General features: G+C 36.4%; 1 protein-coding gene across 1 annotated transcript in view; it reads left to right on the forward strand.

Moving 5' to 3' along the window:
- The window catches only part of DDX10 (DEAD-box helicase 10), a 261469-nt gene that overhangs the window by 221972 nt on the left and 25682 nt on the right, over positions 1-13815 (forward strand). Inside the window, exon 17 of the mRNA XM_034665709.1 lies at positions 2325-2458. Coding sequence (XP_034521600.1) covers positions 2325-2458 — 134 coding nt within the window. The remainder of the gene's footprint in view (positions 1-2324; positions 2459-13815) is intronic.

The raw sequence follows: 13815 nt of genomic DNA on the forward strand, positions 1-13815 counted from the left end.
TTGGGAAGCTTGTATCCACCAATAGCTTCCCCATACTTTGAAAGATACTTCTGATGATATTGATGGTGATATTAACAAATGTGATTAAAAAAAATACTGTAAAATGAAATGTGTCGACACTTGAAGATTCACATAAGGAATTCTGCATAATTCAGTGAACCAGTGTTTTCCAAATAGCTGATGCATGATGTTACAAAATCACTCACTGGTAAAAGATACATTCAAAGTGAAAAGTAGACCAATGGATTTTAATGTAACAGTACGAAATGGCTTCAGATTCTACATTGCAACTACTTGTTCTGAAACTACTCCTCAGGGTTTATTGTGTTATCAAAGAAAAGTAACTGCAGTTACCTGAAAAGGCTATTATACTACTCCTCCCTTTCCAAATATCTATCTCAGAGGGACTAGATTTCCTCATATACTTAACCCAGAGCAACACATTGTGAATGCAGAGGAACATTTGGGCATTCAGCTATCTTCTTTTAAACTAGTTACTAAAGGGGCGCCTAGATGGCTCAGTTAAGCATCTGACTTTTAATTTGGGCTCAGGTCATGTTCTCAGGGTCATAAGATCAAGCCCTGTGTCAGGCTCCACACTGGGTGTGCAGCCTGCTTTAGATTCTCTCTTTCTCCCTCCCTGCCTCTCACCCCCCACAACATGCGCATGCTCTCTCTCTCTTAAAAAAGAAAAGAAAAAAACCCTAGTTATTAAAGAAATTTGCAAAAATATAAAACAATGTTCTTTTATTTTGGGAAATTATAGCTGTTTTTCATAAAAATATGACATGTTAATATGTTGTGACTTTTGTTACTTTAAAATTAATTTTTAAAAATCTTAGTCTTAATTTCTAATACAGTAAATGTCAGTAGATATAAACCACATTCACAGATCTTTGGAGTCCTTCATACTTTTTAAGTGTAAAGGTGCCCTGAGACCAAAAAACTTGAGAATTGTTTTGAGTCTGCTCTGTCTTCAGATTCCTTTGAGAGCATCAGACTGGAAAATTGAAAATATCTTGTAACCCAGGAGATTAGTGTTTCTGAGTATATGATGACATTCAATTTTTGTTGATATCCTTGATTATTTTCAAGTAGACCGTATAGTATGCCGTACAGGATGCTGCTTCCTGCCTTTGATGGCAACTCCCCCCACCCCCACCCTTGATACGTTTTTTTCAGACCTGTTATTTTCAGCTGGTAGCTTTACCAGGAAAGCAATAGGGGCCTTTTGCAGTGATGACTAATCCTTCTTTTCTTTTCTTCTTCCTCCTTTTGTTATGTTTAGAGGTTATCAAGGGAGAGATGTTCAGAAAGTGTTGGAGGGCCTCTATCATGGCCTTGCATAGTCACTTGCTATGCTATTCTGAGTTGTTATTCACTTCCTGGGAAAGAACATTAAACACTTGAAAACAGAATCATTGACGTTTGTCTCATATGGTGTGAAGAAGAATTATAAAGATGGTAACTGAGAGAAACTCATCCAGAATTTTTTTTTCTTTAGTCCTACTTATAATCTGTTAAATGCATGTGGCGATGCTTGTTTGGTTTTGTAACCTAGTAGATAAGAAGCACAATGTGCCAGAAATAAATTTTCTATAAGGGTTGGTCATTACATAAATGTGTAGTAAGTGTATTTTAACGTTACATTGCTTTGTTCTTTGACAAAAATAAACCACTATAAAATAAAAGCAAAAAAAGTCCACCTACTTGCATAAAACAGAATTATTTCCAATTTCTTCCATGTGTTACTGCTTCTCCTGTCTCTTCTCCTTTTCCATTGTTTTAGAGATTTCATATTTATTCATGAATTTGGAGCATTCCTTACTATTAATGAGCTTGTGTTGATCTGATTATGAATTTTAATACTTAGATTACTATGATCATAAAGTCTTCAGACAAAAAGAGAGTTTCTGTACCCTTTCTTCTGGCCCTTTATATTTTCGTATAATATTTTTGGGAGTTTTGAAATTCACATGTGTATGGACAAGAGCACAAAAACAACTTTATTTTATACTCTGTTTCTTTGACAGTTGAGTTATGTGGAAGTAATAAAACTGACCACTTTTCCCATGTTGTGTTTAAGGGACTTAATGATGATTTACTTTCTGAACCATATTTTCATTTTACTTTTGAAATGACACAGATTTCCTTTCTCTTTGCAAATGATAATAGTTCTGAAAGTCACATAGTGGCTTTCACCAGAATAGAAGGCTTCCAATTTGAGGATATCAATTAGAGAAGTGTTTATTTGGGTCTTCAAATAAGACTTGATTATTCATCAGCTGTTTTCTTAAACCACAACTCCTCTTGTGTTTTCTTAGGTCAGAGATGAAGAGGAAGCCTTTCTGGATTGGAGTGATGATGATGATGGATTTGATCCGAGCACACTTCCAGATCCAGATAAGTATAGAAGCTCTGAAGAATCTGATAGTGAAGACTTGGAAAATAAAATTAGGTATGTTTTTACTTTTAGTAGGATTAAGTATATGGATCTTCTCCTCTGAATCCAGAGAATGTGTAGAGACAAATGTCTTGTGCCCTTCTCATTTTGGGGGCCCTTTTATTCTTTCTGTTACCACTGTTTGTTGTTAAGAGTTATAATAAGAGTTTGTTTTTTCTTTCTCTGTTCTTGTCTTCTCCTTCTGAATCCTTCATGCTTAAGTATTTGATGCAGTAGGGTTTACTTAATGCAAACAAAGGCAGAATTTTATTTTGATTCACTGTCAAAGGACTCTATTGGGACTGTTGTTAAAAATTCTCTGAATTTTAAAGAAGGGCAGTTATACTTCACATTTTTTATATAAAATTAAATAACAAATACATAAAATAATGGAAAACTTATACATAAACAGCCCTTGACAAATTCTCTCAATTTAAAATCTGTTCATTGTAATGTGAACTTATTTGCAACCATGCCAAAACAGATGAAATGCAATGAATTGAATAATAGTATGATTTGCTCAGCGTTTGTTTTCAGAGTATTGTGTATTAGATTTCATTGAGATTGTATTAATTTAAAAGTTGAGGACATGAACTTCGTGGACATTCTAAACCAGTGATCCTCTTCAGGCAGAAGGGAGGTACTAATGACAGCTGAAGTTAATATGATTGCAAGGCAGAGGGAGCTTGTTGGAACCCCTACCTACTAGCTCGGGGATTTGGGAGTTGGAGAGAGAGGCCAAAAGGAGCTATAATCTGGTTTTAAGTAAGAACATTATGAAAAAATCTCAAAAAGATTATCCCCTAAGGGGTAAATGCAAAGGGGGGATCATTTCACATTACTCTTCATTTTGATCTTGTGTTCATTTAAACATAGCTATTGGACAGCTAGGTAGTAGACGTAATGATTTTTTAGTATTTCTAGTGAACATAATAGCAGACTAAGTAGTGAACATACTAGCTTTACTACCACAAGAGGTACCGCAGGTGAAAATAATTTGATTATGATTTAGAAAAATATGTAAATATGTGCCAGAAGGGTTAAATAATTTAGGTTCAGGGCATATTCCTAATCTTGAGAAATTGATCTTTAAGAGGAAATATGCACACTTTGCTTCAGAAAGTTCCTTGGTGCACATGTTGAGGCCTTGATGAACTAGCAGTTCATTAAGCAGTTAAGTGGATGCTTCCCCATATGTTCTAAAATAAACGTCCCTTTTACCCAGTTGGTTTATGTGATCTCCATTTTGATAGATATGATCTAACTCAACACATATGACTTTATATCATTAACTTCTTTTAAAAGACAAAATTCAGTTGAGTAAAATTTAAAGATTTTAATTGATTTATTCAACAATTCATGAAATCAGGCAGCATCTCATCTAGCATATACAAAGGTGCTCTGAAGAGTTGTACAAAATGAAAGGCTTTTATAGGTAGAGGGGAGCAGGAAAAGGAATTTTTTTTTTTTTTAATCAAAGAGAGGCTTGTTTAGACAAGGTCACCTTCCTGTGGGGAATGGAAGGGGTCTATTTGGGCAGATGACTTCACTAGTGCTGACCAGTTGATTCCAGATTGACTGGCTTTAGGTCACATTCCTGGGAGAGGCTGAAGCCACAACTAGCTTAGGTATTAAGTCTTGGTTTATTATAATGTGGGGCTTGGCACAAGTGACTCCATTGGGGGCCTGTTATCTCCTTTTTAACACTTCCAAATGTTTCTATATAATTTTGGTCTCTGGATGGAACATTCATTGGTTCTCACTATTTGTTATTCCCCCATGTTTTGCATATCTGTCTACTAATCTACCTTTAAAACATAGAACCTACCTTTGAAGTCATTGACCACATGTCAGCATTCCTTCTGCAAATAATTCATGACGATCTTTTCTCTAACGATTCTTATGATAGCTTCTGGGTTATCCTTAATCTGTGTGTAGCAGACACTTCATTTCATTCTTCCGGCATTTCTTACCCTCATACTGACATTTCCCTGCTACCACCTCGTTAATATGACTTGTTCTCTAATAGCTTCACGTGCTTCATCCTCTTAACTAGCCTGAAAATGCTTCCGAGCTAGAAACTGTCTTTTGTGTCAACATATCCAGCTCCTGCCTCTACTCCTTTGTCCACTGTTAATGTCATAGGCCCAGAGAAGGCCCTGAAATACTTGAATTGATTAATTGATTGATGAAGGAGATTTATAAAGTAAAAAAAAGAAGTATAATTATCAGCAACTATATAATTGGTCCTAATAGTTTAAATGATGTAGGAGATGATAGATAGAATAGATGTTTGGAGAACTGGAGAAGCCAAGTTCAGATAGTGTAACGGTGAGGGACAAGAAGGCCAGAGTACCTTGAGAAGCCAAAGCATCTTAAAGGTTCAGATGGAAAATAATTAAAAATTACATGAAAATTAAAATGGTTTTAATTTCAGGCATAGCTAGTAAATCTGCATTAACAGAAATTGAAAGGAATTGGTAAACTTGTCTTAAACTAAAGAAAAATTGTCTTTTGTTGAAGAAAGTATTAACAAGGGCTTACTCTCTTTGGCACATGTAAGGACTTCCTAGCAGTTTTGTTTTTATTTTTGTTTGTGATGACAGTGATTACCTAGTCTGACCCTCTCTTCTTACAGATGAAGAAACAAAGGCTTCAGGGGATAAAATGATTTGTGATTACAATACTAAGTTAGGGATCAGGGTATGGTGTGTAAATCAAATTGACTCCATAGTTCTAACACTCCAATGAAATTATATAGAATTACTCTAGCATTAGGAAGGGTAGCTTAGGAACACTGTCTGAAGACCAGTTTAATGTCATTTGGGTAAAGATTGATCCACGAACTAATTTAAGATAGATTTGACTAGGTCACGGTCTTCCAAATTCGACGTTACTAACCTGCACAGATAATTCTTTGTTTTGGCGGGTTGGGAGTAATCGTAGACTGTTGAGCACCATCCCTGGCCTCTACCATTAGTGCTTCCCCAGTGCTTCCCCAGTTGGGACAACCAGAAGTGTCTTCAGACATTGCCACATATCCCTCAAGGAGCAAAATCTCCCACTGGACTAGACCCAGGATGGCATGCCCATATTACTGGTGGTTGACTTCCCTAGCCCTCATATCCAGTGTGTACTTTGCCTATATTCCTTTCCCTTTAGCCCAAGCAGTCCTTCTCAGTACAGCTGTATCAATCGGTTGGGATCCTACCCACGATAAAACCTGTTTGCCATTCCCGAACTAAGGCAGGATGTCGGATGATTACAAGGAGCAGCCTGTGTGTGAAATTCCTGTAAACACTCTACTTCCATTTTTCTCCCTTTCTCCCTCTGTGTTAAAATGACCTCAGTGAAAATGAATAAAGATAAGTGTAAACTAAAACCAAAATTGTTTTTAGATAAGTAAAAGTATTCACAAGTAAATCCATGTACACTAGCATGTCGATAGTGGTAATTGCTGTTGCTACTGCTGTTTGTAGTACCAGCACCAGGGCAGTTTTACTGTCTTGTTCCGGTTTGGCTGCATCTTTTTTTCTTTGCCTCATAAACGAGGAGAGGTGCGAGGGTTTTGTGATGGCCGCTTCAGAGGGCTCTCCTGGCACGGCACAGGTCTTATTCGCTGCACTGTCTCTAACCTCAGCTCCACAGTTGCAGCAACAGTGAGTGTGTCAGCCTCTTGGTCATCTTTGCTCTCCCAGTGGGTTATCCCTGATTATTATCTTCACATTTTCCGATATGAGTTAACTTTTATGGGACCAGATAACACCAGTTAGAAAATGGCTTAGTCCCAAAGTAAGTAGCATGAGCCAGTTTCTTTGAAAGTTTCCTCTGGGTATTTCTCTGTCCTTTACCTCAGTGATACCCCTAAATATTCAGCATGAGTAACACTTTTGCCTCTCTACATGGAGGCACAGAGTCAGTAGGAAGTAAGCAAAGCAGAGCCAGATGCCGTGGAGGATGACGGAATCCAGGGTCGATAATTCTTCCTCAGGGAGGCGTGGTGGAGTTTTAAAGAGTGTACCTCCTGTCTCCCTCAGCACAGTGCACAGTGCAGTAAAAGTTAACCCATCCTTAATGCTCTGCAGAATTCTCAGAATTGTCGTCTCTAATACTGGTTCCAGTGCGAGATTCGGTTTAGCATGACAAAAAGAGTTCTCTTGCTTAAATATGATCCCAGCGACAATGAAAATAACGTGACCTTGAGCTCCTTTGAAGGAGCTTTAGCTTTAGGAAGGAGCATTAATAGCTCATTTGTCCCCAGAAAGAGAGCAGTGAAATAGGAGGAGCAGTAGTGTCCCCCATAGTACAGAAGGATGTCAGCTGGCTAGTCAGCAGCAGATGCCCGAGCTCCATCAGAGGCTCTAAGCTTTTGTGTGCTATTTTTGAAAACAGAGAAAGGAGAGCTTGCTTTCACACTGTGTGGTTTCTTTCCATCCTCCTCACACATTGGCCCAGGCTGTGTTTAACTTGGTAGCTTTCCCTTCTGGTTCCTCCTAACTGTGGAATTAGCATAGGTAGAATTACTACAAAATGTGTTAGTTAGCATTTGTCATTGTTATCATCCTTGTTACTAAAATAGAACAGTTTGGTAGGAATCTAGCCCTTCGTTGCAGTGGACTTAGTGACATCGTGGGATTCACTGGTCTGCTAGGAACGGCACAGAATCATGTTCTTGTCTTGAGTTTTGATACAGCCTTTTTATACCTTCAGAGGAAGAAAGACCTCAAGTATTAGAATTGTCTTTGTGCTACTAAGTGATTCTGTATTTCTTGATCTCCCCAACAGGCTATAATGTATTTATACTGCTTTCACAATAAAAATATTTGGCTATTTTCTGTATGTGGTGCCAAGAACTGGAGTAAGAACCTTCTGTGTTATTTAAATCATGTTCTACTTATTTAAGAGTTTGAAATATCCACTTTTTTGTTAGTCTCCATCTTGTTGTAATATTTTTTCCGTCCATTCTCTCAACTAAGAATTTTTTAGTAATCATGTGCCAGGTGATAGTGAGAGCAGGTACAGAGGATGAAACATAAAGAAAAATACTTTTCCTGCTTTGGCAGTTTTTAGTTTAGCAGAGGTTGCAGACATCTAAGCATGCAATTACAAAACAATAGGATGGATACATGCTGTGATCTGTGCCCTGGGGGAGGCAGAGGCAAGCGGGGCACAGAGGGAATGTGCATGGAAAGCAAGTGAGGAATCTCACCTGGGCTTGGTGACTCTGGAAGAGCTTCCTGGAGGGAGTGACATCTAAGCCAAACCTGAATGAAGTTTTAAGTCTTGCCAGAGCAGGGAGAAGATAGGTTGCCCTTCGTAACAGTGTGGCCTTTGAAGTGAAACAAGAGTATCTTTAACCATATTACAATTAAACTCTTCTTTCACTAAAATTGTTCCTTTCAGCTGTGCCTCATAAGCTGAAAGATTTGGTTTTGAGCATGTAATATAAGATTAATTTTTGTATATCTAGTAGCATTCATCATGTTTGGTTTATGGCCGTCTTCATGTGAATTGCTAATGATGAAAATTTGCAAAGTATTGAATACGATGAAAAAGAAGCAGCTGGGTGTTCAAGATACTCATTATTCAGTCAAATTAAGTTTTTAATATTTATAATCCTAACCTTTTTCAAACAAAAAAAGGAAAGAGAAGGTTGTGGTTAGACTTTTACTGCCTGATAATATGTCAGTGTTTTTTTCACAGACCACAGTCTCTGGCTACGGTTGCTTTGTAAAAAATCCTTACACTGGTGGCATGTTTGATCGATTATTCTAGGTGGCATAAGACCCATAACATCTATAATTTGTACCGAGATTATTGGCATAATTTAGATATGATAACTTCTATGCAAGTGTTTTACATCTCATATCAGGAGCTGTTCTTTTTGGCTTGTGCAACACAGCTCTGCGTCCAAAGATTGATGAAGGATTTTTGTTTATCTGTTTTTTCATTTGTTTGGGGTTTTTGTTTTATTTTTCAACTGTGTTCCAAGTTAGCTTTCTGTTTTTGAGTGAACTTGTGTTATCTTTAAGATTTCTCTCCTACGGAAAGGAGGTGACCCACGTTCATCTGTGTGGTGTCTCTTCGTATTGTTCTGTGACATTTCTTCACAAAATCTTGCTTCCCAACTTCTCTTCCGAGACTTAACAGTCAGCTTTGTAATGTGTGGAAGGCTTTCCACCTGCAACAGAAATACGTATGACTCAGAGATGAATTTCTGGGGACAGAAAATGGCCAGAAAACATTTTCGTTTCTTTTTAACTGTTTTTGGTTGGGACCAGTTATGGCACATTATATATTTTATATGAATTTTAGTGGAATTATTGGTGCTGAATCTAGGGGGTGATTATTTTTTAAGGGACTTTTTTCCCCCCCCTCACTTAAAGTCTAGGTAATTGTGAAAAGAAAAATACTATTGACTACAGTGCCATTTACTTGAATCCCTATTCACTGGTGGATCTAGTTGGGGGCAGCAGGTGAGGAGGGAAGTCAGCTCAGCTTAATGATATATTGACTTTATTGTGTGCCTGCCATTCTTTCCTTTCACTCTTTTTAACTTCAGGAAATTTATCCCTGATTCTAATTTGCCTAGCAGCTTTCAAGGGAAAATCTCCATCATCTCTTACTATTTGTGAAATACGAAGTTCTGTGAATTATCACATTTCATAGGGCTTTGATCAGAACTCCATTTGAAATGTGGTTGACAAGGAGTTAATTTTTCTTGACTTTCTTTAAATTGCGTTCATTTTATCTTTCTTCACTTAGTCATTGTCCTCAAAACAAAACACAACACAACAAAACAAAAAGAATATTCTGTGTGGTATATAGCATGAATGGAGAAATTGGAAAGGCAGATTGTTGGGTCGGGTGTGGGGAAAAGCAGTATTACTTGTCTTGGGATTCATAGGGGAAAGGATGCTTCCCGTTGAGGAAGGAAGGTATTATTTTCTGGGGTGAGGGTTAGGATGGAGAAGACATACTTGGGAAATTTAGGGTTTAGGAGGCTCCCAGCTTGATCTTACTTGCAGTCCCAGTTTTTGCCCTATGCTTTCTGTTTTTCTGTCATTTAGCCACGCACTGAATAACTGGGATTCAATGACAGTTAGGAGTTTGTCATGTTTCAGAAGTGTTCGGGTCTCTGGGGAGAAAGATGAATGACTTGGATGCCAAGAAGCCAAGAAGAACTGTGTAGCAAGGGTGATGAACCAACTAGTAGGGTTTTCTTGGCTGCTACTCAGAGTCTGGTGCATGGCAACTTTGTTTTCACTGAGAAGACTGTTGAGAACAACACTTTCTTAGGATGATCCTTTTCTTCATTTCACATGGCCTCATGTAGAATGGATTGATAACTAATGATTATATAGGATTCCATTATTCATACACCATAATTTCCAGATTATCTACTCCCCTTTTAGAGTTCTAGGTTGTACCTTGCTTAGGTTTTTTTTCATTTTTGTTGTTTGGTTTTGTTTAGTTTTTGCCATTATAAGTATTTTTTTAATTGAGATAAAATTAATATATAACATTGTATTACTTTCAGGTGTACAACATTTGTTACTCAACATTTATATGGGATACAAAATAATTACCACCAGAAGTCTAATTACTATCTATCAACATACAATATGACCCCCTTTACCCATTTCACTTACCCCCCCCNTTCCCCCCCCCCAGCTTCCTTCCATCCTGGTAACCATCAGTCTGTTCTGTCTCTATGAGCTTGTCGCAATATTCTTCTGTTTGTCCACTTGTTTTGTTTTTTTTTTTCAGATTCCACATATAAGTGAAATCATACAGTACTTGTCTTTCTCTGTCTGATTTTTTTCACTTAGCATAATACCCTCAGGGTCCATCCATGTTGTCACAAATACCAAGATTTTGTTCTTATTTATGGCTGAGTAGTAATCCATTATTTATACCACATCTTTATCCATTTATCTATTGATGGGTATTTAGGTTTTCTCTATATCGTAGTTATTGTAAATAATGCTACAATGAACCTATAGGACTACATATATCTTTTTAATTGATGTTTTCATTTTCTTTGGATAAGTACTCAGAAGTGGAAAAGCTGGATCATGTGGTAGATCCGTTCTTAATTTTTGAGGAATCTATGTACTGTTTTCCATAGTGGCTGCACCAATTTACATTCCCACCAACAGTACGCGAGGGTTCCCTTTTCTCCACATCCTCACCAGCACTTGCTGTTTCTTGCCCTTTTGATAATAGCCATCCTAACAGGTGTGAGGTGATATCTCATTGTAGTTTTTAATTGCACGACTCGTGATGTTGAACATCATTTCATGTGTCTGTTGGCCATCTGTATGTCTTCTTTGGCAAAAAAGATCTATTCAGATCTTCTGCTTTTAGTTTTTTTTTTTTAATTCTTGAGTTACATATGTTCTTTATCTAGTTTGGATATTAACCCCTTATTGGTTATGATTTGTAAATATCTTCTGCCATTTAGTAGGTTGCCTTTTCGTTTTGATGGTTATTTTCCTTGCTGTACAGAAGCTTTTTAGTTTGATGTAGTCCCATTTGTTTATTTTTGCTTTTGTTTCCATTGCCTTTGGAGTCAGATTTACAAACACATCATTGAGATTGATGTCAAGGAGCTTACTGTGTAAGTTTTTCTCTAGGAATTTTATGGTTTCAAGTCTTCTGTTCACATCTTTAATCCATTTTGAGTCAATTTTTGTCTATGGTATAAGATAGCAGTCTAGTTTTATTCTTTTGCTTGTGGCTGACCAGTTTTCTCAGCACTGTTTATTAGAGAGACTGTCCTTCGCCATTGTACGTTCTTGGCTCCTTGTCCCAAATTGTCTCTAAATATGTGGGTTTATTTATGGGCACTTAGTTCTGTTCCATTACCCGTGTGTCTGTTTTTGTGCCCATACAATACTGTTTTGATTACTGTAGTTTTTAGTATAGTTGAAATTAGGAAACGTGATACCTCCAGCTTTGTTTTTCTTTCTCAAGATTGTTTTGGCTACTAGGGATCTTTTTTGGTTCCATACAAATTTTAGGATTATTTGTCCTAGTTCTGTGAAAAATGCCATCGGAATTTTGATAGGGATTGCATTGAATTTATAGATTCCTTTGGTTTATATGGACATTTTAACAATACTAATTCTTCCATCCATGAACATGGACTGTCTTTCCATTTATTTGAGTCTTCTTCAGATTCTTTCATCAGTGTCTTACAGTTTTTAGTATATAGGTCTTTCACCTCCTTGGTTAAAAATTTTTCCTAAGTATTTTATTCTTTCTGATGCATTTGTAGATGAAATTGCTTTCTTAATTTCTCTAACAGTTCATCATTAGTGTATAGAAACATCGGAGATTTCTGTATATTAACTTTGAGTCTTACATTTACTGAATGTATTTATTAGTTCTGACAGTTTCTTGATGAAGACTTTAGGGTTTTCTGTGGTAATCTGCAATTATTTCGATTCTTTCTACTTCTGACTTTTATTTATTTTTTTGCCTAATTGCTGTGCGTAGGACTTCTAAATAAAAGTGGTGAGAGTGGGCATTGTTGTCTTGTTCCTAATCTTAGAAGAAAAGCTTCCAGTTTTTCACCATCAAAAATTATGTTAACTGTGGGTTTGTCAGTATGCCCTTTATCATGTCGAGGTATGTTCCCTCTATACCCACTTTGTTGAGAGTTTCTATCCTAGATGGATGCTGAATTTTGTCAAATGCTTTTTATGCATCTGTTGAGATGATCACACGGTCTTATGATTTTTATTCTTCATGTGCTGGATCATGTTGGTAGAGTTGCGGATGTTGAATCAGTCTTCCATCCCTGGAATAAATCTCAGTTGATCGTGGTGTGTGATCCTTTTAATGTATTGCCGAATTTGGTTTGCTAATATTTTGTTGGGGATTTTTGCATCTGTGTTCATCAAGGATATTGACCTGTAATTTTCTTTTTTTGTAGTGTCTTAGATTTTGACATCAGGGTAATGCTGGCCTTATAAAATGAGTTTGGAAGCATTCTCTCCTCTTCAGTTTTTTGGAAGATTTGAGAAGGATGGGCATTAAATCTTCTTTAAATGTTTGGTAGAATTCACCAGTGAAACCATCAGGTTTTTGTTTCTGGGAAGTTTTTGATTAAGGATTCACTTTCCTTAATAGAAATTGGTCAATTCAGATTTTCTATATCTTCATAATTCATTCCTTAAAGATTTTGTGTTTCTAGGAATTTATGCATTACTTCTAGATTGTCTAATTTGTTGGCATGTAATTGTTTGTAGTAGTTTCTTATGGTTCTTATGTTCCTTTGTATTTCTCTGGTGTCAGTTGTTATCTTTTATTACTGATTTTATTTTTTGAGTCCTCTCTCCTTTTTTCTTGATGAGACTGGCTAAAGGTTCATCAATTTGTTGATCTTTCCAAAGCACCAGTTCTTAGTTTCATTGATCTTTTCTATTATTGTTTTAGTCTCTATTTCATTTATTTCTGGTGTGATCTTTATTATTTCCTTTCTTCTCCTAACTTTAAGCTTTATTTGTTGTTCTTTTTTTTAGTTGCTTTAGGTGTGAAGTTAGGTTGTTTACTTGCAATTTTTCTTGTTTCTTGAGGTCTTGAGGCCTGTATAGCTATGAACTTCCCTGTCAGAACCACTTTTTCTGCATCCCATAGATTTTGGTATATCGTATTTCTGTTTACATTTGCCTTTAGGTAATTTTTTATTTCTCCTTTGATTTTTTTCAATGACTTATTGGTTGTTTAGTAGCATGTTGTTTAACTGCTATGTTTTTCTGGTTTTGCTAGTTTTCTTCTTTATACCATTATGCTTGGAAAAGATGCTTGATGATTTAAATTTTTTAATTTATTGAGACTTGTTTTGTGGTCTAACATGTGAGCTCTCCTGAAGAATGTTCCATTTGTACTTGAGAAGAATGTGCATTCTGCTGCTTTTGGATGGAATGTTACATATATATTTATTAAGCGCATCTGGTTTAATGTGTCATTTAAGGCTGATGTTTCTGTATTGATTTCCTCTCTGGATGATCTATCCATTGATATAATGGAGTGTTACAATCCAATATTATTATTATATTGCTGTCAGTTTCTCCCTTTAGGGCTGTCAATATTTGTTTTCTATATTTTCATGCTCATATGTTGGATACATATATATTTATGAATATTACATATTTTTGCTAGATTGACCCCTTTATCATTATGTGGTGCTCATTGTTTTAAATTTGTTTTAAAGTCTATTTTGTTAGATAAGAGTTTTGCTACACCAGCTTTCATTTCCATTTGCCTGGAATGTCTTTCTCCATCCCTTCACTTTCAGTCTGTGTGTGTCCTTACTTCTGTAGCTAGTCTTTTTTAGACAGCATATAGATGGGTCATCTTTT

The sequence above is a fragment of the Ailuropoda melanoleuca genome, chromosome 8, assembly GCF_002007445.2.
Source record: "Ailuropoda melanoleuca isolate Jingjing chromosome 8, ASM200744v2, whole genome shotgun sequence".
In the NCBI taxonomy this organism is placed as follows: Eukaryota; Metazoa; Chordata; class Mammalia; order Carnivora; family Ursidae; genus Ailuropoda; species Ailuropoda melanoleuca.